Below are 27,252 nucleotides of genomic sequence, written 5' to 3' on the forward strand. Positions count from 1 at the left end.
GGCTCCCAAGCTTCTAGGCTCCTGGGTTCTCTGACAGGGACGTGCCCTCCTGATGGCCAGGGCAGCCTTTGTGGAGCCGGACGGCGGCCGTGCACTTCACATTCCTCCCCTCCTCCGGGTGGGGGTCCCTGCCTCGTGAGCTTGGTCTGGATGGAGCTCATTTATCCCATGTGTGTATCCGCCCTTTGTGTCCACAGCTCCGCCAGCTGGAAATGCAGCTGGAACAAGAATACGAGGAGAAGCAGATAGCCCTTCACGAGAAGCAGGATTTGGAAGGCTTGATTGGAAACCTCTGCGATCAGGTAAGGGGGAAACACCCGCAAACAAAACGTGTTTGAGGGAACACATTCCCTGCCCTCCAGGCCCTATTAGAGAGGTGGATTCAGGGGCAAGGACAGCTCAGTAGTCTTCAGGAAAAGCCAGACCCTAGTCATTTCAGCCAGCCTCCCCCGATCCTCCCAAGCGCCCTCTTGCCCATCAGTTCAGGCCCTGTCCACACTCACCGACTTTTCAAAGGACAGCTTCTGGGGTCCACACGCAGCAGAGTTCTTGGAAGAACCATGAGAATACATGGAGTGGGCCTGGCCAGAAGTGACAGACGAGGTGGCCTTGCCTTCAGCAGGCTGTCGGGGAGACGGGGGAGGCAGGCCTTGCTTCAGTGGGGTGAATGAGAACGGTCACTGTGTTCATAACCGGCCTCGTGAAGACGAGACTTTTGCCAGAGGTGGCAGGCTCCAAGTCGGGCAAATGTAGCTTTAAACCCTAGCTGGGCCACTTCTGTCTGCCTGGCTTTGGGTGAGCTGATTAACCGCTACTGGAAGGCAGAGCCTTGTGCGCATGTTGCCACGGTTGGACATCAAGGTTCTCGGCTGTGGTGCTGTGGACGTTTCAAGCCACATGAGCCTTTGTCGCAGGTGAGGCTGTCTCGCGCGTCGTAGGATGTGGAACAGCATCCCTTGGCCTCCACTGGCTGAACGACGGCAGCCTCCCATCCCCCCTCCCTTGTGACAACCGGAAATGTCTATACACCTTACCAAATGTCCCTTGAGCACCAAGTCGGAAAACCACAGCTGTAAACAAAGCAGGCAGGGCCCTGCACCAGCTCCCTGATTTCCCAGCTGGAAAGCATCTTCCTGTCTGTACCGCTGCTGCGTGAAACCTCAGCATTGGAGGGGGAAGCCTGTGGCTTCTATGATGTCTTTGAAAGTATCACAGGAGTGGGTTTTAATGGATTTGCTTAATACGCATTCATTGCCTTTTAATTAGCGATGCTCTCGCCGTCAATCACCAGAGTTTCCCTTTCTGTTCACGAAGGAATGCGGGCCGGTCTCCAAATGCCCCCCTAGGGCATCCAGGTCTTAGACAAATAGGAGCTCGTTGGGTATTTTTAAAAAATTGATTAAATGAGTGAATCCTAGCGCAGGATCACCATAGCATTGAGCATCTGGGTGGGGAGCTGAAGGAGGCAACAGGAAAGCGTCATCATCGTCCTTCTCTGCATTTTCTAGTTTCTCAGCCGAGCAAACTGGGGCCATTGAGTGCAGAGCCATCGGGGTTACTCTTTCATTAGCATTAGTGCCAGAGTGCCCAGCCCAGTATTTGATTCTAGAATGAGAGTGGGAAATCACTGGGAGAAGGCGGCGTTCTATTCAGCAGGGTCCACTGGCGCTAACAAAGTAGGTAAACCAGGAAGGAAAGATTTTTATAGATATTGCTGAAATGAAACATTTTCTGTGCAAAGGGAAGGTGATTTGAGATGAATAAAATGCTAATTTTGTGTGAGTCACCACGCTGGGACCTCTAAATAAATGATCACATTTGGTAATCTTTAATGTTTTATTAAGACACTTGCCAAACACGTGGAAAAAAGTAGAATGAATAATAGAATTCAGGCTCATGCACCAAGCACCCACGGTTCACATAAATTAAAATTTTGCTGTATTACATTCAGATATTTTTAAGGACAGGAAACCCACGCCAAAAATAGCTGGTGGCCCCTTGGTTTCCATTCCCAAAGTCCCGCCCCTCCCACCTTCCTTCTTCCTTGCCTCCCAGAGGAAACCATCATCCTGAGGCTGGAATGTAGAATTCCACTGTATGTGTATTTAAACTTAACCACAAGGGCACCTGGGTGGCTCAGTTGGCTCAGGTCATGATCTTGTGATTCGTGGGTTCGAGCCCCATGTCGGGCTCTGTGCTGCCAGCTCAGAGCCTGGAGCCTGCTTCAGAATCTGTGTCTCCCTCTTTCTCTGCCCCTCCCCTGCTCATTCTCTCTCTCTCTCTCTCTCTCTCTCTCTCTCAGTAATAAATAGACATTAAAATTTTTTAAAAAAGTTAACCACACACAGTACATATGATTTTGCATTTTACTTTGTTGCCTTCTTTTATGAGATCAGTCTATGATGATCCATGTAGCTCTAATTCATTTATCTTAACTGCTACCCCATATTCTTTTTATTTTTAATTCTATTCTTCTGATGGTGGGTATGTAGTTGTTTTCATACAAAGACACAAAACTTCAGTGCCTAGTCTTATATCTGTCTTGCTGTGCACGTGGGCAAGAGTTTCTCCAGGGTATGCATATATTTTGAGATTACGTTTTTAGGTGCATCTCAGCTTATCATTGTTTTCTTTCCTTAGCAGATTGTTTTGATTATTAAATGGTCCCTCTTTCCTCAATGAATGGGTTTTGCCTTATGTTATTTTGCTTGATTTCTTTTAGTTAGCCTGCAAGACCTTTTTTTTTCATCCCTTCAGGTTCACCCTTTCCAAATGTGTATGTGAATGTGTTTTGTTTTCAGTGTTTTTAGTCTCGAACTTTTTATACGAGAATCTAATTCATTTACATCTATTGGAATAACTAATATATATGAAGTTACTTCTATTCTCCTATTTTGTGTTTAACATTTGTTGGCTTTTTGTCCCCTTCATTGCTTCTTCCTTTTTGAAAAAAATTTTTAAATGTCTGTTTATTTTTGAGAGAGAGAGAGAGAGAGAGAGAGAGAGAGAGAGGCAGGGCAGAGTGGGGGAGGGCAGAGAGAGAGGGAGACACAGAATCCAAAGCAGGGTCCAGGCTCTGAGCTGGCAGGACAGAGCCTGACATGGTGTTTTAACTCCTGAACCATGAGATCATGACCTGAGCTGAAGTCGGATGTTTAACCGACTGAGCCACCCAGGTGCCCCTCTTTGCTTCTTCTTATATTCTTTTCCTGCTCTTGGATACATTGGTAATGTTTTCTATGATCCCTTTTGTTCTAATGTTTGTTCTAAAGCTACAAACCATATTTCTATTCTTGTGGTAGATAACTAGTCATAATTTTTTCTAATATACGGTATTTGATTTTTACAACAATGCTGTGGGATAGGTATTATTAGTTCCTTCTTATAAATGATAGAAGTGAGGCTTAAAAGCTAAAGGAAATTTCCCAAGATCATATAGCTTGTTAGTGGCCTAAGTGGGTTTGAAATGGGATCCATATTATTTGAAAGCCCTGTATTTTTGAAACCTAGTGCTATACTGCTTAAAAATGATTAAGGTCCAGGGGTGCCTGGGTGGCTCAGTCAGTCAAGCATCCAACTTCAGCTCAGGTCATGATCTCAGAGCTTATGAGTTCGAGCCCTGCATCAGGCTCTGTGCTGACAGCTCAGAGCCTAGAGCCTGCTTCAGATTCTATGTCCCCCTCTTTCTCTGCCCCTCCCCCGCTCATGCCCTCTCTCTCTCTCTCTCTCTCTCTCTCTCTCAAAAATACATTAACATTAAAAAAGTTTGGGGCGCCTGGGTGGCTCAGTCGGTTAAGCGGCCGACTTCAGCTCAGGTCATGATCTCGCGGTCCGTGAGGGCTGTGAGTTCAAGCCCTGCGTTGGGCTCTGTGCTGACAGCTCAGAGCCTGGAGCCTGTTTCAGATTCTGTGTCTCCCTCTCTCTGACCCTCCCCTGTTCATGCTCTGTCTCTCTGTGTCTCAAAAATAAATAAATGTTAAAAAAAATTTTTTTTTAAAAAGTTAAAAATGATGAAGGTCCAAAAAAATGATAAATATCCGGTTAATTAGAATCATACTTTTGTTGACCATATTGATTTTTTTTAGAATGTTATTCATTCTCTCTCTTAGTCTCAATTTCCCCTTCTGTAAAGTGACTTGATTATCCCCAATGGCATTTCCAGATTGCATTTTTAAAGGACTCAGGGATCTTTGTCAACAGACATTCTTTTTAAATGTTTATTTATTTTTGAGAGAGAGAAAGAGTGAGCAGGGGAGGGGTAGAGAGAGAGGGGGACAGAGGATCTGAATTGGGCTCTGCGCTGACAGCAGAGAGCCCGATGCGGGGCTCGAACTCACGAACTGTGAGACCATGACCTGAGCCGAAGTCGAATGCTTAACCGACTGAGCCACCCAGGTGTCCCGACAACAGACATTTAACAACAGCCCCAGACAATTTGGCGTTATGATAAATGTTGAAACAGTTGAGGTTTGAATATAGTTTCCCAAAACAACACTAAACATCATTTAGATTTATTGGTTAATTATTCACCAGCTTTATCCAAATTTGAATCTTTGTGCTACAGAATGCAAACTTGCTGAATGACATTTATTTCCCATTAACCTAATGAGCTTTCTCTCTCTCTCTCTCTCTTGCCCTCCTCTCTTGTAACGATTCATTATGAAGAGGAAGGTGACTTGGTCTGAGATTTTGTTGTGAGTTTTGTTTGCAAAGACCCCTCTGCAAAGGAGATGGGGTGGTCGCATTTTCAGGGTCTTCAGTAAGTTGATAGACTCTGAGCCGTGGTCAGCGCCAACATTAGGGAGTGTCCCTGACGCCAACCTGCTCCACAGGCAAATGAATGCTCTTTATACTCTGGGGATGTATAAAGATCAAGAACAGACATAGAAATAAGAAAGATGCTAATATGCTGCTTGAATGCAATCATGGTGATGAACCTGGGCTTGAGTTAGTGATTCAGGACTCAGGTTCCCTTAGGCTCTGCCGTGCAGTGGTTAGAGACTTGCATTCTAATAGTGAGCTGCCCAGGGTCCTGCACAGCCACTCCGTGACCTTGGGGAGAGCACTACTCTCTCCATGTCAGTTTCACCCACTGTACCTCCATTTTTCCGAGACGGTACATACTTAAAGAGTCCCCACTGCTCACAAGACATGAGCTGGCCCCAGGCCCCCTGCCCCACCTCCGTGTTTTACACCCTCATGCTAATCACTCAGAACCAGATATACAAGACTTTCTCAGCTCTCTGTCTTTGCTCATGGCATGGCTTCTTCCTGAAATGTCCTTCCCACAGCTCACCTGGCTCCCACTTACCTAAGACTCTTGCGGATCCCCTCCCAGCCTGAGCTGGGCAATGCTCCTCCCAAGCACGCTTTCCCTTAACTTAAAAAGCAGAACACATCTCTTGTATCGTACATTTCCCTACAATTACCCCTTTCTGGACCAGCCAGGACAGCTGGATTCCTATCCAAACTTCCATTTCATAGCTGTGTGACCTTGGGCTGGTTACTTCCCCCTCTGTAGGCATCAGCTTCATCATCTGTCAAATGGGACTCCTAATACTACATACCTCATAGATGCTTCATGAAGACCAAACGTGTTAATTTCCCTAAAGGGTTTCGAACCGGGTCTGACACTTAGAAAGCTCCCTTTAAACCTAAGCTATTACTGCATTTTATAAAGGCAATAATAATAACATCTATTTTTAAGAGATTGTCACAGGAGTTAGATGCAATAACATGTGACAAAGGGCCTGGCACAATGCCCCGTCCTGATCTCAGCTCAGCAGGTGAGATTATATAACATACACACACACACACACACACACACACACACACACACACATTAGACTAGCATTTCAAACTTAACAAAGTAATACATCTGAGAACGAAGAGGCTATATTCGAAGAACCAACTCATTTTTCAAAGAATTCAAAGCTAGTTGCCAAGAAATAGTAATGCGTAATCTAGAGGAGTGCATTCTAGGTCATCAGACAATACTCATAATTCTTTATATTTGTAAAGCACTTGACAGCATGCAAAGTGCTTTCTGATCCATTATCATGCCTGATCCTTGTCTTATCTCAACATGGAGGGTAGAGATTATTTTTTTCACCTTATTTTTACAGACAAGGAGATTCGGGTTCAGAGAGGTCGTATGATTCAGCCATCCTTCCCAATGTCAGCAAATGGCGAGCCAGGGTTTAAAACCGGGGCCACCCCATTCTCAACCCCACCTTCTTTCTAGATTATTCTGGGGCATTCTGAGCATCCAGGAAATGGTTGTTGAGAGGCACAGGTATCCAGGTGGGTAGAAACACACCTACACCCCGTTTTCTTGAAAACTCCCCATCTGATAGATGGTGCTGTGTTCTTTCCGCTGGTCTCTGGAGAGTCCGAGAAGGGAGCTGTTAGTTTCTTTTTTTTTTTTTTTTAATTATTTATTTTGAGAGAGAGAGAGAGAGAGACAGACAGACAGACAAAGCATGAGTGGGGGAGGGGCAGAGAGAGAGAGGGAGAAAGAGAATCCCAAGCAGGCTCTCCACAGGCAGTGCAGAGCTCAGCGTGGGGCTTGAACTCATGAACCATGAGCCGAAACCAAGAGTCGGAGGCTTAACCGACGGAGCCACCCAGGCACCCCAAGGGGCTGTTAGTTTCTTCCAGAGTTTCAGAGGTGCTCCCCTAGTGTTTTTCCAGTAGGCGCTGTTTGTAGGTGAGACTGTGGACTGTCGCTGTTTCATGCCGGTCCTCTGGGGAACCCTGTGCCTCTCTCCGTTTGTTGGCCGCTGGGAGCTGTCACCCTCCTGGTGCTGAGTCCAGGAACGTGGCTTCTGCAGGGGCCACTGGACAGCTGCCCGCTCAGAGGGCCTACAAGTTCAGGGATTTGGGGAAAGGAACGTGCTCACTTCTTGGGTAACAACTTTCTGCAGAAAATGACCTCATGCCTTAATGTGGCAGAGGGGACCAGCTCGAGGGACAGCAAAACTTGACTTAGATCTCCAAAAACAGCACAGCTATATTAAGCACCATTTACTGAAGCATAACATATAGGCAGAGAAGCATACCGGACCCCTCCCGTACAGCTCAATGCATTTTCATAAACTCAGAGAAGTACCACCCACATGAATAGCATTAAGGGGCTCCCGAGTTCTGCCCTATCTAGTCCCTGCCCCTGCAGGGAAACTGCTGTCCTCACTTCTGTCACCAGAGGGCCTCCCCTGACCTGTAGGCTCTTACAAGGTGGGGAGAGGCCATATTGATGGCTTTGGTGCCGACCACGAGACATAGTGACTTTGGATCCTTACAGGCTGTGATGGCAGCTTTGGGCACAGCTTATTAGGCATTCGGCTAAACACCTTTCTAATTCCCACGACAGCCCCGCACGGTTGATGTCGTTCCCATTTTGCAGATGTGGAAACTGAGGTTTGGGGAGAAGGGTTTTGTCCAAGGTCCCACAGTGGGAGAGGCAGGGGCCAGATTTAAACCCAGGGAAGCCTGGTTCCGGAGAACTTGGACCCTGGCCACTGCTCTGCCATCTTAGCTCACGAGAGCCTTCCCTTGGCTTCTAGATCGGCCATCGGGACTTTGACGTGGAGAAGCGTCTCCGGAGGGACCTCAAAAGGACTCACGCGCTGCTGTCCGACGTGCAGCTCCTTCTGGGGAGCATGGAGGATAGCAAGACGTCGGTCAGCAAGGAGGAGCTGGAGAAAGTGCACAGCCAGGTGGGTGTCGTGGGTCCCCTCAGGACCAGGGTGCTGCAGCCAGCCAGGGCATGGGGATGGGGGTGGCCACTGCACTGACGTCCGACCTTCACAGACCTGCATGAAGAAGGGGGACACCGAGGGGCTGAGCATGCCACATGGAGGTGGTTTATAAGTGAGAAGGAGGGGTTTATAAATGACCGAGAAGTCCAGTTCCCTTCTTCAGGGTGGAGGCAGAAGGCAGCCCGAGGGCACGGGCAGATCGGGGGCCTGTGGCAGAATGGCCGAGGGCAGCGCACGTGCACATGTGTGGTGGCCAGGTGGTGCCCACCCAGGCTGGGTATGAAACAACGGGTAGTCGTGCTGATAAAGCAAAGCCTGAACCACCACCACCACCACCAATAGCCGTTTGCCAGTTAGAATTGTAATGATGCGGATCTCTGGCCGTCTCACTTCTGGAGCGCCCACCATGTAGTGCTTACTCTGTATGGGATGGGGCACCGAGTTCTGTACCGAGGTCTCCAGGATTCTCATCTCCATTTTCCAAGGGAGGGGACTGGGAGACAAGGAGGGCACGAGACCCACCCCAAGGCAGCTAGAAAGTGTCAGAGCCAAGATTCGAACTCAGGACTCCACCCTCCCTGGCTGCCCCCGGGGAGGAGTGGAGGCAGATGGGAGGTGAGACCAGGCAGGAGCCAAGGACCTGGGGAGATGGGACGACGGGCTTGGGCTCTGCCCAGTGCAGACAGCGCAGCCCATGGAGGCAGGTGTCGAGAGGCGTGAGGTGTTCAGATTCCGCGGGGTGGGGTGGGGGGAGGTTGGCGGACTTGGGGAGAGAGGTCCCAAGGCGGAATATCACAGCAGGGACACAGGACTTGCTACCTGACCCATGGGGGGACAGGGAGCGGGGGAGTGAGCTGGAAACAACGCAGGGGAGCTGAAAGCCCCACTGGGGGTGTGGTGCCCTTGCATTTGGTGTCACTTCTAAGTCCCTCGTTTCCTGCTAATAAACGGCATGTGCTGAATCCAGGTGTGGAGAGACGGAAGGCATTTCCTGCTGCCCTCACCACCTCACCTTCTCAGAGTGTTGCCCTCTGTTCTTTCTCCTTCTCTGGCCTTCTATCACGTAGCCTCAGTGCTGCCACATGGCTGCAGGCTTCTCTATCTCCACAGAGTATCCCCAGAAACTTAGATGGGTTATCTGTACTTTTCGGACCCTCAGGCAAAACGATACACTTCCGGAGGGCAAGGCTCTGCTTTAACCATGTCTGATGGTACCTGTCCAGTCCATCGCCCATAATAAATACTGAATAAATGCCTGCCTGTTGAATTCAGTGGGGTCCTCTGCCTCATTTGACAAGTGAGGAAACTAGGGAACAGAGAGGGTGAGGGATTTGCCTGAGGTCACACAGCCAGTCAAAGGCAAAGCTGGGCCTTGAACCTGCTTTCCCTGACTCCAAAACCACTGACTGCTCTTCTCTCTTCCTTCTGGAGGAGCTCAGGAAGGTCAGCAGGTCCCCAGGAAGGCAGCGGGAGGCAGCAGAGTCTAGCTCCAGGTCGTAGAAACCGGATCCAGAGCTTTCTCTGCTTCCTGTCTCCGGTGTCAGTTTCCTGTCTGTAAAATGAAAGGTTTCAGGTAGCAATTGGTTAGCTAAGGGAGAAAACCTTGTTTTCCTTTTAAACAAAATTCCAGCCTGCATTCAGATTTCACGAGTTTCCCCGTTCATTCTTGGATTCCGTTCATTCCCGTTCCAGGATCCAACCAACCCAGGGCACGACACTGTTTTGGGTGGTCTGGCCTGCCCAGGGTCCTCTGGTCTGGGACAGGTTCCCAGTCTTGCCTTGCTTTTCATGACCTTGACAGTTTTGAGGAGGACTGGCCAGGTATTCTGTAAAGTGTTCCCCCAGTCTGGCTTTGTGTGATGCTTTTGTCATGATTGGACCAGGTTGGTAGGTTTGGGGAGAGACCTCCCCAGAGGTGCAGTGCTGTGAAACCTGAAGACGCTGAAGGGCCTCCTCTCTTAATAATCCTATTAATTAATGCTCTGTTGTATCTGCTAATGCTCTTTCAGGGTGACCAACCATCCTGGCTTGTCCCGGACTGTCCTGCTTTTAAGGCAAACCCTATTCTCCGCGTGGCCGTGTCAGAAAACTAGAATCCCCTGGGCTTAGGTGCACCCTTGTACTCAATCTCATTACCCTTCTTACTCCCTGGGGAAGGGAAGTGACCTTGTGCCCATCTTACAGGTGGGGAAGTCCTGTCCAGAGATGGGAAGTGACGTGCCCGGCAGCTAAGTGGCAGAGCTGGGATTCATATCCAGGGCTCGTGATTCTAACTGCAGAATCTAGGGGTTCCTTGACCTTTCTCTTTGGCTGTCCACGTGGGTGGAAGACGCTTAGCCTTTTGACTTGCCTCAAGTGGGCAGAGGTGTCTGAGCACTTGGTCAGGATCCAGGCATGTCGGGCTCCTGCAGCCCCCTTGGCAGGGGGCCAGCTGCTCTTCCTGCCTCCCACCAAAATATTCCTGATGCCACAGCATCCAAATGTCCCCGTCCCCACAGGTGATTGTTCTCCAAAAGGAACCACGATGGTTTTGTTCATTCTTTTCCTTCCTTTTTAAAGTATTCATGAGCAACCTTCCTCGGCAGGGTTAAAATGTGTGTTCTTGACAAATGGTGGTATTTAATGAAGGCGCCTCGAGCTGAATCAAAGAGCTTCATTCTTCTGAAAGTCCTTCTTCCCCATCTCTGCATCCGGCTCCTATCAAAGGGAATTCACAGCCTTGGCTTTCTGTTGCTGTTGTCATGGAAATCGTTATAAGGATGGTTTCGCGTGGACCAGAGGTCAGGGTACAGTTGCTTTGGTTCCCAGCACACGTGTCCCGGATGCCGGAGTCAGAGCTAATCAAATACAGCAGTGATGACATTGGGCATCACTGTGTTTCCTCTCCGAGGGAAGGTATTTGTCCTTTACCTGAAGGCTCCAGGGACCGAGGCAGAGAGAGCAGAGAGGAGGGGGAAGAGAGAGGGAGCTAACTTTGCTACTGACTGTGCTGTAAGTGCTGGGTATGGCACTGAACGACTTCCTTCCTTCCCTTCCTTCCTTCCTTCCTTCCTTCCTTCCTTCCTTCCTGTCTATGCAGCACCTGCTGGGAGTCAGGTGATATGCTCCATCTAGGCGTATAATGGTTAGTAAGACAGGTACCCTCCGCTGTGAAACTTACATCTGATGGAAAAGGAGGCAAGCAAACAATGATAGAAATAAGTGGAAACATCTCACACCTTGATATGGGGAATAAAGGCAATACATGGAGTTCTGGAATAGGCAATTGCAAGGGGTCCCGTTGAGCCTGGGTGGTCGGCTCAACTACCCTGGGAAAAGGAGGAGCAGACAGGGACCTGACCACGCAGGACCTGGATGGCTTGGGTTTTACACGAAGGGTCGTGCGAAGCCATTGGGAGGTTTTGAGCAGAGAGTGACGTAATCTGATTCACGGTTGAGAGGCTCGCTCTTCTGTGCGGAGACTAGACGTGAAGAGGATGACAATGCCGTTAGGAGGCTAGAATACCCGTCCAGGCCAGAGGAGATGGTCATCTGGGCTAAGTGGTGACAGAGCTGGCTAGAAGGGACAAACCTGGGGCTGGTTTGAAAGTTAGGGGGCTCGTAGACTTTCTGGTGGCAGCAGTAAGTGCGCTATTTAGATAATCCTTACCATAACCACAGGAGGTGGGTACTTCTATTATTGACCTGTTTAATAAAGATACAATCTCTGAGAGGTTGAGTAACTTACCCAAGGGCACACAGCAATATATGTCCGAAAGCTGTGAATGTCACCAGTTCTGTGTCCATGCAACTTGGCCGGTACAGTATGGGTCCTATTAACATTGAGCACCTACTATGTACTAGGCTTTTCTGTGGTGTCTTGGGATCCCCAAACTTGGCCGCACATCAGAGAACTTAAGCACTGCTTAAAAATCACAGATTCTGGATCCCACCTCCAGGTAGTCTTTTCTTTGTCTTTCTTCATTAAGTCTGGGTTGGCACCCAGTATCTACATTTTTTAGGACTGGCATCTGGGAATCGCGGGCCTCATTTATCTCTCAAAACACCCTTTCCAGTTCTGTGGTGACACGTCCATTTCGTAGACGAGAAAACTGATGGCGAGGTTACCTTAGTGGGACAGACCTTCATTCGGCCATCTCAACATTAATTAAATTTGAGTCAAGAGGACTGGATCTGGCAGCTGCTAAACTCGTGACGTTCAACGCGCAGCGTGACCTCCCAGAGACTTTTTCCCAAAGTGGAGAGTTCGCGTCGCTTGATGGCCCAGTGCTTGTGGGGGGCTGATGAGGTCAAAGCCGCAAGGTTCTCGGGGGGCTGATGAGGTCCAAGCAGCAAGGTTCTCAGAAACATGACCACGCCCTGCTACCCTTCTAGCTCAGTAACTGTGGCGTGGAAGAGCTCAGAGAAAGGTTTACTCTCTCAGGGCACTGACAAGGGAATCGCTTGAATGCACCTATTAAAAAACTTCATGCATTCAGCAAATATTGATGTGGTCTGAACTCTGGGACCCATGGGAGGCCAGGCTGCAGGGATAAGGAGGAGACAGTATGGGGGGGGGTAAGTTGATAGTTGGGTTTAGTGAGCGTGGCTAAGGGGTTTAGGTTTTATCCCAAAGGTGATGGGGAGCCATAGAGAGTTACAGAGTAGAGATGGGTGTGGTCAGATGGGCGTGGGGATTCCAGGCCCCACCTGAAGCTCTGATGTGCGGTGTGCCAGGCCTAACCAGCAGCATGGGAGAGTTCCCTTAGAGCATCTTCCAGAATCTCTGGATTCTGCCCTTAGTGGACAGGCATCCCCTCGGCCCATTGCCCCGGCGTCTAGGACCCCGAGAGAATTATTTGGCTCTTTTCACCCAGTTTCCTTCCACTGGGAGCCTTGGATATATCTCTGATAATACTGTGGTTTAAGACCCTTGTGATAAATCATAGAAGAGTCCTAGAACTTTTGGCGTTCAAATCCTGCCTCTGCTGCCTAATTAGCTGTATGATTTGGGGTGAGATATCCTGTGTTGCAGCCTCCTTTTCCTCATGTACAAAGGGACATGAGGGACGCCTGGCTGCCTCAGTCACTTAGGCATAAGACTTCAGCTCAGGTCACAATCTCCCGGTTTGTGGGTTTGAACCCCGTGTCGGGCTCTGTGCTGACAGCTCAGAGCCTGGAACCTGCTTCGGATTCTGTCTCCCTTGCTCTCTGCCCTTCCCCCGCTCTCACCTTGTCTCTCTCTCCCTCTCTCTCAAAACATTAACAAAAAGTCTTTTTAAATAAAAAGGGGCATGATATTCCCAGGCCCGGGGCTGGTTTAAAGAACGCTATGACTGTGCATTTGCAAGAATTCTCTAAAATAAAAACTTGAAGACCATGATTTTTAAAACGTAGAGCTCCCCGCCGGCTCCCTTGTCCCGAGTCACAGGGGTTGCCTGCTGGAAGACTTTGGTTTCTGGGCAAACGATTTTACAAGACCTCGTAGCACAGACTAGGCAGGGCGATGTGTGGGGATGATCTAAAGACACCTGTTCTTTAGGAGCAATTACTAATTAATTCCCATGGAATGTTTCCACTGGAAACAAACTAATCTGGAGACAGAAGCAATCCCAACAACCAAGATACGTAATTGAGATCGTCGCCGTGCGTAAATAACATCTGTGAGAAGCAGATGCTGGCACCTGGCTCCCACAAGACCCTGGAAGAGGACGTTTTCTCCAGGACACTGGTTGCTTTCAATTCACACCTTTGACCTTCGTCTCTTCCCCCAAAGGGAATACGGTATTTGCTTTTTGCGAAATGGAGACCCCCAAGCTCTTTCCTTTACTTCATTCATACTGGGGACCATGTTCCCCCTCTTCCTGCTGAGTACAAAGCTGTCACCAAGTCTCAGTCATTGTACCCCCAAATGGCCCTTCAATCCTTCCCCCCTGACACCTCCCCCCCCCCCCCCCCCCCCACTGATCACCCACCATCAGTATTTCTCATGCTGGCCCCTGGCCTGGTCCAAGCAATCTTTCTGCCACCCGATCTTCGGAGAAAGAATTTTAAAATGTACATACAGTCTTGGCTTTTTGTGTTCGAGATCCATCAGTGGCTTCCATCGTCCTCAGAATACAATGCAGGTTCTCCAACGTGACCTTTACGGGTGCCAAGTCCGGCTCCCGTGCTCGTGACATGTCTGAACAGCAGCTTAGGGACAGCTTGGGGTCGCTCACACCTGTCTCATCACCTTCCCGCCTTTGCCCAGGCTGTGCCTTTGGCCAGACTCCTGCTTCTCTCTTCTGAAGCCTGTTTGCCTGGTGACCATCTAGTTCTCTTCCTTTTGTTTTTGTGTTTTTTTAATGTTTATTTATTTTTGAAAGACAGAGGGGGAGAGAGAGACAGAGTGCGACTGGAGGAGGGGCAGAGTGAGAGAGAGAGAGAGAGAGAGAAAGAGAGAGAGAGAATCCAAAGCAGGCTCCAGGCACAGAGCCCGACGCGAGGCTCGAACTCACGGACTGTGAGATCATGACCTGAGCCGAAGTCAGACGCTTAACCCAGTGAGCCAGCCAGACGCCCCCGTCTAGTTCTCTTCTGAGCTTGGGTGTGGGCATCATTTCTGGGAGCCATCTCTGACCCCCATGAGCTGGCTGAGGGCCCACCCCTCTGGGCTCTCACTGTCTGCTGGGTTTACCTCTGGGGTGGCACATTCTCTTGCAGTGTATTCCGAGGACAATGGAAGCCACTGATGGATCTTGGACACAAAAAGCCGAGACTGTATATAAATTTTAAAATTCTCTCTCTGAAGGTCAGGTGGCAGGAGGATTGCTTGGACCAGGCCAGGGGCCAGCAGACATGAGAACCCCACATGAGAAATACAGGGGGTGGGTGATAAGTACGGCAGTGAAGGGGGAAGGATTGAAGGGCCTTTGGGGGGTACGATGACTGAGACTTGGTGACATTCTCTCGCGGTCACCACCCTTGCTTGCTTGTGTCCCCCCTTTACCATCCAGCTCCTTCAAGGGAGACACTGGGCGAATAAGTAAACATACGAAGAGACTGGTCCAAAGTCACAAAGGTAGTAAGAGATGAAGCTGGGATTTGAACCCACGGACATCAACAAAAGGCAGTTTAAAGCTGCTACTACCCACCCCCCCATGAATGTATCTCCTGTCGGCCCTCTGCCACCTCCGGGTCCTCACGTCCCTGAGGGAATCCCGGGGTGCTCCTACAGGCCCTTCCACCGGGGGAGTCCAGCTCAGTCTCTGTCCCTTCGGGGGGGCCCCTTGAGCTGGTGTATCTTCTACGTGAACTCCCAGCCACGGCTAGGCAACATCCTGAGGCACCCCCCCCCCCGGCCCCCACCACTAGTGTGCAGAAGACCGATAACCCTTGATTCATCCCCAGTGCCCTTAGGCAGGACGTTTGTCACCACGTGTCACCCATGCTTCCACGAGACATTGAAAATAATTAATAAGCTCTGGGAAGATGAGTCTGATGGGAATTTTTTGTGTGAGCGAGCACCTTCCTCCCCAGCCAGGAACCATGAGACAGGTGGCCTGGGTATTTTATTCGAAGAGACAAAAAAAAAAAATTTTTTTTTTCCTTTTTAAAGATGATGTTGGAGTGAATTGACTCAATATTAACATAACTTCCTGTCAGAGGAGATAAAAACCAAATTGTAATTGGGTAAAAACATGGTTATCGTGGCCCGTTTACCCCACAAATATTGACACTTCCAATGCTGTTACAAATGGAGAAAGGCTGGTTTTATGATAGGCCGGGGGTGCTGTCTACGCATCTCCCTAAAAGGACCCGTGACGGTTGAGAGCTGTGGAGGGCCAGGCCCCCGGAACAGCCGGCCATCCCCCAGCGTAATCACAGACGTCTTCACAGTCATGATATTGGTGGCAGGCATGCGGCTGGTTCGGGACCAAGCGTGGGACCAAGCGCTTAGATGCCATGACTTAATTTGCAGCCCCCCCCCCCCCCACCCCACTTGAGTGTAGTGAACGCCATGCGAGCAGGACCTCTTCTGTTGGGGACCAGAGTGCAGGAGTGAGTCCGCACACCGCAGGTGCTCTGTGGATCAGTGGGGACTCCCAGGATGGGCCGTGAGTCTCCATGGGAAGCAGCTCCCTCATTTCAGGTAGGGGGGAGCCCAGCATATAGGAGACTTGCCCAAAGTCACAGAGTTTGGGGGGAAGTGGGATTTCTTTTTTAAATAACGTATTTCGAAAGAATTTCAAGCTTAAAGTGGCAAGAATAGTTAAGACGATGCCTGTTTGTCCTTCATTTAGATTCATCAATTTGTGGGGCACCTGGGTGGCTCCGTTGGTTAAGCGTCCAAATCTTGGTTTCCGCTCAGGTCATGATCTCACGGTTCGAGAGTCCAAGCCCCGAATCAGGCTCTGGGAAAAGCCTGCTTGGGATTCTCTCTCCCCCACCCTCTCTCTGACCCTCCCCTGCTCTCTGTGTCTCTAAGTAAATAAATAAACTTTAAAAAAGATTCATCAGTTTGTAACTTTGTACTACGTTTGCTTTCTCATTTTTTCTCATTCTGAATCCTCGAAAAACCAGTTACAAACACAATGCCCCTTTGTTCCACTCAAAAGGGAAAATTTCACATTGATAAAATACTGTCTTCTAATCCAGAGGGTCAACGAACTATGACCCACAGGCCAAATCCAGCTCAAATCTGCCTACTTGTTGTTGTTGTTGTGTGTGGTTTGTTTATTTGTTTGTTTTTTTGATTTTTCTTTTTACCACAGCCTGAGAGCTGAGAATGGTTTTCATGTGTGTGTGTTTTTAATTATTTATTTGTTTTGAGAAGGAGAGAGAGAGAGAGAGAGAGAGCGCACAAGTGGAGAAGGGACAGAGAGAGCGGGGGAGAGAGAGAGAATCCCAAGCAGGCTATGCACTGTCAGCACAGAGCCCAATGCGGGGCTCAGAGTCACGAACCGTGAGATCATGGCCTGAACTGAAGTTGGGTGCTCAACCGACTGAGCCACCCAGGTGCCCCTGGTTTTCATGTTTTTAAATGGCTACATTAAAGTAGTTAGATAAGTGGGGCTCCTGGGTGGCTCAGTCAAGTGAGTGTCCAGCTCAGGTTATGATCTCACGGCTCGTGAGTTCAAGCCCCGCATCGGGCTCAGTGCTGACAGCTCAAAGCCTGGAGCCTGCTTCGGATTCTGTGTCTCCCTCTCTCTCTGCCCCTCTCTGGCTTGTGCTTGGTGTCTGTCTCTCAAAAATAAATAAACCCTAAGAAAATTTTTAAAAGAAAAGCAGTTAGATAAGTGTGGTACCTACATACAGATATCTATCTAAATCTATATGTATATGTATATGTATATGTATATGTATATGTATATCTAAATCTATATCTATATCTATATCTATATCTATATCTATCATCTATATCTATACGATTCAGATTTTGTCCATTGCCCTCGTCAATGTTCTTCACAACAAGTTTTCTCCGTGTTCAGGATCCAACACAGGATGCAGAAGTGTTTGTGCTTCGTTTTCATGATGTTATGGCCCCTCAGTCTTTCTGTCTCTGTCTTTCCTGATGCTGGCACTTTGGGAGGGGTTCACGCCAGCCGTGTTTGCCCTTCCATTCAGGTGAACTGGAATTTGAGCCCCTGTCTTTGTAATGTCGGAGCCTTTGGGTTTTGTGCATGTTTGAGGGTGTTCCTGGGGCATGGGACTTCTGATTTTAAAACCAGAAACGTCCCCGGCAAACAGGGGGGAGTCGCCCATCCTAGGGCCGGCATCTCCAGCACCAAGGAGTTGTGAGGAAGATAAAGGAAGGTACCCGTGGGTTTCAGGGAGGGGGGGGGATGATCCAGATGCCCTCTTGAGTGCCTTTTCTCGATTATCTGCTCGTTGTTGCTCTTTGGATGGATTTCTACCGTCCACATGTGTTGGCCGGTGTTTTGGTTTTTTTTTGCTCCATTTATGCATGTAAGATTTACTGGTATTATCGTATGTCGCAGTTGGTTCATTCTCCTTGCTATTTCTGAGACTATATCACAATCTAGCCATTGTGTTGTTGATGGGCATGTAGGTTGCATCCAGATTTTGATGATTAAGAATACAGCCTCTGTGGGCATTTTTTCCCCGTGTTATTTTATTCAGGAGGCAGGCGGGTGTGTGTGTGCATCTCTGTAGGGTGTAGACCTAAAAGTGTAGAATCTCTGGGTCACAGTACACCTGTTTCTTTAACTGCGGTCGATGTAGCCAAATGGTTCTCCCGAGTGTCCGTAGACACGTTTACTCCGGCCAGCCGGATACGACAGTGCCACCGGTGTCCCCTGTGGTCAACACCTGCTTTTGTGAGTTATTCACATCCTAGCCGTTCTGAGGGAGGAGGTGTTCCGTGGGTCTGTTTTGCATTTCCCCGACGAGTAACGAGGTGGGTCACCTTGTCAAAGTAGATGGACCATTTGCATGGCTACTTCTGCCCTGTTCAAGCCGCACGTGCCTCTTTCAAACTACTGGCTCTTTTTCTTAGTGATTTGTGAGATATGCTGGATGTAAAACTCTTCGCTCGTAATGTATATTGCAAATAGTGTCTCCCACTTTGCAGACAAACTCGGGGCATACCGCTGCATTCTCTTAGCTTTGCCATTTTATGAACAGAAGCTCTTCATTGCCAGGTAACCCAACTGGTCAATCTTAGGTATCTTGGAATCCAAATTTAAAACGACTTGGTCCAGCAGAGGGTGTTCTGGTTAGCCGAATGTTCTGGCTAAGTGAGCGCGGTGGTGCAGGATGGCCGGAAGCCCACCACCCTCTACCCGGGTCTCTAGCCTGGACTCAGGATCCAGCCCTGGAGGTTGGCTGGACACGTCTGTGGTCACTCTCTACGCAGGACATTTCCTCCTGCAGGGGAGGGTCCTGCCCACACAGCCTGCCCCTCGTCCTTTGTGTGGAGCTGGCTGTCTGGACTCCGGCCGGTGTCTGGGTCAGAGACCTGTGCTCGGGAGGAGCTGGGAGCGGCCAGGCAGCAGGTGGCTTCCCGAGGGGGTGTTCAGGGCTGGCTCAGGCAGCAGGGGCAGTGGGCTGCAGACGCGGGCGGCCCCGCCCCTCCCCGGACCGGAACAGGTTAGTGATGCAGTGAGCTGACCTCTTTCCTTGGCTCCCTCAGCGCATGTGCGTGCAGCCCCTACCGTGTGGGGACCCAGAGGGGAGCGAGCCCCAGGTGGCCTCCAGGAGCCCATTATCTAGTGGGAACACGGGGAGGTACTCAGACAATAACACTATTTAGGGGAGCAATGGGGTGCTGGGACAATGGGGTGCTGAAAATATAATAAAAATGAGGGCATGATAGGATGGGGGCAGGGGAGGCATTTTATGTGTACCTTATCCTGCTTTTCCAAGGTTTTCTTTTTTTTTGGAGAACATCAGGGTACGCGAAAGCCACTGCAACCAGAGGTGAAGGCAAGAAGGAAATTCGTAAAGTCTGTTTAATCATATAGTACCTGAGCAGTCCTTAGATCCTATAACGCAAAATTAGGAAGGACTCTTTTTTTTCATTTTAATTTTTACTGAAGGATAGTTGGCGTACAATATTATATTAGCTTCAGGTGTACAACCTAGTGATCCGACCATTATATGCGTTATGAGATGCTCACTGCCGTAAGTGTCGTTACCTTCTATTACCGAGGAAGGACTCTCAAACCCTCAAAGAAATAGACTCCAAACAAGTGAAAGGAGGTCTGTTTTACTCAGCAGGGGGGAAGCCCAGGCCACAGGGCTTACAAGAAAAGGCTGTGGGTTTAAAATTCAGGTCCGGTCCTGGCCCCATTCACCACTTACAAGCTGTGTGATCTTGACAAGTTAACTAACCTCTCTGAGCCTCAGTTTCTTCATCTATACAATGGTGGTGAAAGTCCCTACTTCAAAGAGTTGTTACGTGTTGCAAATAACATATTCGTGGTAAGCATTCAGAGACTGGTTATGATTAGTCCACTACTAACAATGATTATTTTTACTCTGAGGAGGATGGAAACCAGAAAGCATTTCGATGCATCAATAAATAATGATGCACAGGGTAAGCAAGACGATGGAACGTTTAATATATGCTCAAGTCGTTTGACCAAGGACACAGAGAGTAACCACCAGATGGTCTTAGGAAGTTTCCCCTTGGGGCCACAGTCATCAGACTTCTGAGCCGGATAGACCATTGGTGGACCTGGCCTGACATTTTTAATATGTTTGCATTTAATAAATTTGTTCGATATCAGGGCTGTCTATAGTTTGAGATGCCGCTAATTCCCTTCGGGGGAAAGCCTTCCTACCAAAGGTTAATTCTTCCGAGCGCCCTGACGGGATGTCAAGGCCTGGGATGTGTCGAGATCAGCCCGCCAGAGTCACTGTGTCTTAGAACGCTTGCCCGTGGCATTTGCGACGCAGGATTCTTAAATCCTGCGAGTTGCTCGGCCAGACCCAGAAATCCAAGTTCTAACAGCTCTGCCAAAACATCAGCATTTTCCCCTCTCCCCGCCTCATTCCATATGTCTGGCCCACTCATCTCGTGGCTTAATAAGTCCAAAGCAAACATTTTCGCCAGGTATTTAAAGCCGGCAGATGGCTTTGCATAGGCAAGTAATATGCTATTCATCGGGTTGTAGTTGATGTATATGTGATGGGAATCTCAATCGCCCTCCCAGGGAGTGCAGGGAGGGGAGGAGGGAGATGTTGCAGACAGCACTCCGCAGATGAAGTCAGCAGCAGGGAAAGGCTCCTTGCAGCGTGGGCTGTGTGGTGGCCCAGGAAGAGCAGGGGCTTGGAGTCCCATCGGCTCGGATCTGATCCGGGACGAGTCACTTCCCCTGCCCGGGGTTACCATTTCCCCATTTGTGGGCTGAGGCCTGCCTCGCAGGGCAGTTGTGGGCTGTGGTGGTAATGAGCAGCGAGGGCCCCCAAGGTGCCTAGTAGAGTCGGTGTTGGAGAAATCTCATTCCCTCGTCTTTTTCCCACTGAACAATCAGGAAGGGGGGATATTTATCCCCCTGTGAGGAGGGATCTGTACACAGAATAGGCAGACAACGAATGATTGTTATCCTATCCCAAGGTTTGGATCAAGCTACTTTGGTCCAACACTTTTAGCAGATCAGTCAGCAAACACTATCACCAAAGGTGTTTTTTTTTTTTTTAATTTTTTTAATGTTTATTTTATTTATTTTGAGAGAGAGAGAAAGAGAAGGGGAGGGGCAGAGAGAGAGAGAGAGAGAGAGAGGAAGAGAGAGGATCCCAAGCGGGCGCTGAGCTAACAGCGCAGAGCCCGATGTGGGGCTCGAACTCGCAAACCGGGAGATCATGACCTGAGCCAAAATCAAGAGTCGGACGCTTAACGGACGGAGTCACCCAGGCGCCCCTGCCACCAGTGGCTCTGAGTGTTGACTCTGTGGCTGACAGCGCCTTCCGGCTTGGCCGGACCTAGATTCTCCAACCACGTCATTGCGAATGTGTTTCCTGCCTCAGTACCTTTGATGTCACTTTATATTCTCAGGCCGTCTCTTCTTTCCTGCTGGGAAGGACTGCCAGACACTCCGACCTCACATCCTGCATCACAAAGAACCAACTTCAGTCCTATAGTCCCCCCAAAATCCCGGTGTCTTCTAGGCTCTTACCCCACAGCTAAGCACGCTGGCGAACAGGAAGTGGTGTTCTGATTGGCTGGGCGGAGTCACATGCCCTTCTCAGAGCTTGCTAGGGGAGGGTCAGCTCTATCAGATACACTTGGACATCTGGGGGATGGGTTGTTTTTTTTTTTTTTTTGCAGGGGAGATGGGGTGCCGCTATCAAAAGAAGGGAGATTGGGGCACCTGGGTGGCTCGGTCGGTTAAGCGTCCGATTTCGGCTCAGGTCACGATCTCTCAGTTTGCAAGTTTGAGCCCCGCGTCGGGCTCTGTGCTGACAGCTCGGAGCCTGGAGCCTGCTTCCAGTTCTGTGTCTCCTTCTCTCTCTGCCCCTCCGCCGCTCATGCTCTGTCTCTGTCTCAAAAATAAACATTAAGAAAAAAATTTTTTTAAAAAGAAGGTAGATTAAATGCTGTGCAGACGTATCACAGAATTTCCCCTGTAAAACATACGTCATGGGCACCACTGTTACTGGAGGAATGCAGTGCGATGGCTCAGAGTGGGTGTCATATTCCAGGTCTGCCACTTAGCACTTGTGAGACCTTCAGTAAGTCCTTGACCTCTCTATCCTAAGTTTCCTCGACTGTAACAACAAGAATGGTTATTGACCCTACTTCAGAGTGTCATTGTGAAGGATAAATGAGTTCATACAGTAAAAGTGCTCAGAGCAGTGCCCTGAGCACAGGGTAAGAGCTCATCTTCATAATCCATGTGCATGGCAGCCCCTAGGCTTGTGCAGTGCACAACGAATACAACTGTACTCAGCAGTCCTGCTCAATGAAAATACGGACCATTATTTCCCCCATTTTGTGAATGGGAAAATGAAAGCTCAGAGAGGCTAAGTCACTTGCTGAAGGTCGTAGGCTCATAGATAGAAATTTGGGATTGGACCCCGGTTCTGCCTGACCATTGGGTGTGCTCTTAACCACCAGGCAATGCTGTGGTAACGATGAACGTCCCACCTCGTGGTGGATGAGAAGCCATATTGGGAGAACGCACTGCCAGCCCCGTCTTTTGGTGAAAAGTGCTCAGAGCAGTGCCTGGCACAGAGTAAGAGTTGGTCATAACCAACGTCCATGACATCCCTTGTCCAGATTCATGCAGTGCTTTGATCTGTCATTTCCTCTTGCCCAGGAGAGCACCAGGCTTCAAGGACCTTCAGGGCTCTCCCACAATCCCTGGAGAGTCAGGACCTCACCAGAACAAAGCTAGGAAGCCCTTAGTTCATGCACAAGGTCAGGAAGCACGTTCCCACCTGTAGCTATAGCATAGAGAAGACTCCTAGGTCAAGGGGCCGGGGCGGAAATGACACCCGCCTGGACGCCCGCCTTTCTGAATTCGAGCAGATTCCAGGGAAGGGTGCCCGATTGAATGACACCGTGTGCAGGAGGAAGAGAAGCTTCCAGTCATGGAAGGCGTTGCGTGCTTTGTTCCACATACCTTCAGTACTGTCGTGTGGGTTTTACGAAAAACTAGATTTGGAGGAGAAAAGAAAACATGAACGTGTACGAAAATCAAGTCAGTTGTCTCGCTGGGAGCGTGCTGGGGGCCCAGCCCCAAGACAGGTCTGGAGAGAGAGGATTGTCCCCCGAACCCTCTCCGCCCTGCATCTTGGAGGTCTGGCAGGGAACCGCCCCAGAGGGCTCGTCCATGCAGAAGGATGGTGACGCAGAGCCGAAAGGTGTGAGGTGTCCCCTGCCCCCTGGGATCCTCAGTGCTTACACTGGCTACGAGGACAGGAGAGTGGACCCCCATAACCCTTCCTGAGGAGAGTCCTGGCTGCCCAACTCCCTTCTGCTCTCTGCTCCTCCCGGAGTACCTCCCGGGAAGGGAGGGCGTTTTCCAAGCAGCGTTGGGCTGTGTCACTCCCCCGGAAGGTCTGATCTCAGCCCCAGCATGACTTGCCACCCGACTTCATAAAAACGTCACTCAAACAGCCCCCATATGGAAATAACGTGCGGTGAGTTATTCTTACGCCGGGTCATCCATAATGGAAAATCAGCCCGAGATGGCCCTGTATTTCTTCCCGCTCCCTAAAGTGTAATAAATTGACATTTTTAAAGCTCAGCATTTAGATGGCTTGTCAGCGGCAGCCCGGAGCCTGCCCAGTGGGGGCCTCAGGCTGGCGGGCGGCTTCTGGTTTTGCCCCTCCAGATCCTACTGGCTTGTGTGCCTCGGGTGGGCCCCCTCCCTCCTCCCTCCCTGGTCTGCCAGGAAGCCTGAAGTTCCTCCCTGCGATGGTGGGAGCCGAGGCCCTGCCTCACCCTGGTGGCAGGAACCTGACATTCTTTCTGTCATTCTCCTTGCCTCCAAAACAGGGTTAAAAACACCCATTTTGGGGCACCCGGCTGGCTCAGTCAGTTATGCATCCAACCCTTGATTTCGGCTCAGGTCATGATCTCACGGTTTGTGGGATCGAGCCCCATTTCAGGCTCTGTGCTGACAGTGCGGAGCCTGCTTGGGGTTCTCTCTCTCCCTCTCTCTTTCTCTGCACCTCCCCTGCTTGTGCGTGCACCACTCTCTCTCAAAATAAATAAATTTAAAAAAAAAAACAACCTTTCTTAGGCCGTTAAAGGGAATGAAAGGGGCAAACAGGAGTGACAACTGCCATTACTATTTTAGGGTTTTCTCGCTGCCAGACAGGGTGCTAAGCAGTCCCAGGGTCTCACTCACTCACTACGCAGGACTCCGTAGTGATACGGCTCTGCCCAGTTTACAGGTGAGGAAACTGAGGCACGAGGTCACGTGACCAAGTGAGAGAGGCCGATCCTCCAGACCTGGCTCTATGCCCAAGCTCTGACCCCCACACGTGGTGGGAGCTGGCACTTCACAAGTGCCCGTAAGTGTTGGTTTCGTTCCTCGTCCCTCGGGGATGAACGTGTTTATCTCCGGGAGGCTCTGGGGATGATGCGTGTTTCCTCGGTCCCACCGACCGCAGGGATTCAACCCCCGAGTTCTGTTCCACTGTCTCTGACTGATCCAGCCCCCGGCCTGGTCCAGGCCGTCGTGACACTGCCCGGGGGGCTCCCATTGGAACACCAAGCCACTGGGTCAGCCATTCACTCTGCAACCGAGCTTTCTCTTTCTCTTAATCCGCCCTCCCCGCGCGGTCCAGACTTTCCAGACAGTGTCTTTTCATGAGGGGCGGTGGAGCCCAGCAATGAAGAGCTTGGACTCTGGAGTCGGACGCACCAGGCTTCTCCGCTGACCGGCTGCGTGACCGCTGGGCAAGGCCTCTCCGCTCTGTGAGCGTCGGTGTCCTCATATATCAGCCAGTCCTAATGGAGGTACCCTGCTCCCAAGAGCTCTTATGGGGCTTTTCTGAAGCAAGACGGAGAAAGCACAGCGCCCTGGAAATGGTCCCCAGACAACGGTGGCAGGTGCAGCTGTTCATGCCCAAACCCATCGGGCCCAAGATGATCCTATCCCAAACCCAGCAGGAGCTAAGAATAACCCCAATAGCCATGCCCGTCTCCGTCCGGGGAGGCTCTGAGGGCCAGGGCACCGTGCTGCCAAAACCCTCAGCCCAGGTCGGGAACTGCTGTCCTTGTCTTTGGAACTACAGTGTTCCATTCCTGACAGTGGCTGTCGCTCGCCTCTTGGCCCCGGGCCACGCAACTTGGCCTGGCGACAGGGCCCTGTGTGATTCCTCCCTCCCTTCCACTGTTAGTTATCTGACGTCATCTCCCAGGACGGCCTACCAGCTCCTGCCCGCCCAGACCTTTTCTTCTTTGCACATACCACGGTGTGTCCTCATCGGCTGCCCTCCTTCCGGTCGTGTCCACTAAAGCCCGTCCTGCCCACAGCAGCCAGGGGTAGATCATGCCACCCTCCTCCTCCTGCTCCACCAGCGGTTTCCCTACCGACTGAGGTCAGCTCACTAGCTTCACCAATGTGCCTCTCCCCCCCGCATCTGCCACTTCAGCACCATATCCCCCTCCTCCCCGTACAGCTGTCCAGCCACACTGGCTCCCTTTCTGTCCCTCAGCACCGCTTCCGCTTTTGTTCTTGTTCCTGCCTCAGGACCTTTGCACCAGCTACTTCCTCCACTCAGGGCACTCTTCTTCTTAGATATGTACATGGCTGCATCTTTCAGGTCTTAGCTTAAATGCTTCTCCTTAGTGAGGCCTCCAACTTCTGCGAGAACCAGGGCCTGGCCTTGCCCTGCCACCTCCGTGCCTTGCCCAGAGGCCCCTGGAGCCTCCTGCGGGAAGATAAGACGGTGCCTGACGTGTCACCTCCTCTGTCGATGATGCTCTAACAATGCCTCCACATCACACTCCATGCGCCTCAGCTGTCCCACCCAGGGAAACGGGCTGTCCCCCACCGAGCCCACTGCAGGAATACATTGTTCTTGGGGTCTTGGAAAATGGGAGTTCTGTGGATGGTGGCTGCCGGCAGTGGGGTGGGGCTAGAACTAGAGGTGCCAGTGTGAGAAAGCTCAGGGCCTCGATTTCCCCACGTGTATAATGGGATAACAGCCGTGCACACCTCACAGATGAGGATTACAAGCGAAAATGAGAGTAGCACCTTTCCCGGAGCACTTGACCGGAGATGTGCGCGTCACTGGTGACCTCCATTGTCCCCGCCTTCCATTGCCATTAGCATCATTCTAACATCTGGGCTGAGCTCCGGATATCCTGAGGAAGATATTCTCTGCCCAGTTGGGAAGGAGATAAAAATGATCCCGGACGGGCTCTTGGCCAGTTGTCCTGGGGTGGCCTCCACCTTGGCTCAGCTGTTTTCCTTTTACAGATCAATGGGACGCCTTCACTTACTCGGTGGCCTTGGGGATCAGAGATCGTGTGCATGTCATTTCACGAGGACTCCAGCTTGCTTTTCTGTTCTGTCTTGTGAGCACGCACCTTAATACTATTAACTGTTTTGGAGGGACCGTGGCTTGGCAGTGAGAAAATCTGCGAGTCTGGGCAATAACGAGTGGCGTCTTCACTCCTTGCAGCTGTGTGACCTCAGGCAAGGCACTGTCCCTCTCTGAGCCTTGAGTGTTTTCCTCGGGCGATCTCTAAGGGTGTTTTCTGCTCAGAGATTCTAGGGTTCGGAAATCAAGGGGAAACTGACAGGTGCAGAATGGACTTAGGGTTTGTGCCCGGATGTGGTTTTCTCCAACAGGGAAAGTCTGTCTTCTGGGGCCATGGAAGATAGTTGTACCTATTTTGATGGCCCCACTTTGCTGAGATAAGAGGCCTACTGTGTGCCGGTGGGTGAACATCAGATGAGACAGAAAAGGGTGAGAAAGAGAAACTTTGTTTAGGTCAGTGGCTCTTAACCTTCAAGAACCCAGGAAAAATGCTTACATGGCAAATATGTTGCATGCCATTTAGAGGGGCTTTACAATTCTGAAACCTGGTTAAGAAACATCTACTTGGCAAGTTCCCACTGACTTTTGAGCACCTCCTCCAGAAAGCCTTCCCTGGTTTCATCCTGTGTTCCCAGTGTCTCCATGGCTTTCTTCCTGTGCTCCTCAAGGAGGCTGTCCCTGCCTGTCTTCCCCACAGCGGGTGGGAAGGCCCCAGGCTGACTGCTCTCTGCCTGCACTAAGTGGGTGTCGGCAAATATTTGTTGAGCAGAGCTGGGGACCAGCTACTGGCACTGAAGCGGGCTAGCCTGATTTCATGGGACAGTGCCCGTTCAATTTTGAGTATCTCAGAGCCTGGCCATCTCAGATGCAAACACGTTCTCCTCCCCTCATTGTGGGTTGATGAATAGCTGTGAAGACAGACGGGAGGAGAGGATCGTCTGTAAATTATTCCGCCACTTGGGAGGGGCTGGGCTGGGCTGGAGGGGAAGGACATTCAAGGAGGCGGCATCATGAGGCTCTTCCCTTCCCTTCCCTCCCATTCTCTTCCCTTCCCTTCCCT

At 50.4% G+C, this 27,252-nt stretch overlaps 1 protein-coding gene across 1 annotated transcript in view; it reads left to right on the top strand.

Moving 5' to 3' along the window:
* The window catches only part of MYO18B (myosin XVIIIB), a 240,850-nt gene that overhangs the window by 133,658 nt on the left and 79,940 nt on the right, over positions 1–27,252 (top strand). Inside the window, 2 exon segments of the mRNA XM_049619573.1 lie at positions 198–302; positions 7,566–7,718. Of these exon segments, the coding sequence (XP_049475530.1) occupies positions 198–302; positions 7,566–7,718 (258 nt within the window).

This window comes from Panthera uncia (genome assembly GCF_023721935.1).
Source record: "Panthera uncia isolate 11264 chromosome D3 unlocalized genomic scaffold, Puncia_PCG_1.0 HiC_scaffold_8, whole genome shotgun sequence".
Lineage (NCBI taxonomy): Eukaryota > Metazoa > Chordata > Mammalia > Carnivora > Felidae > Panthera > Panthera uncia.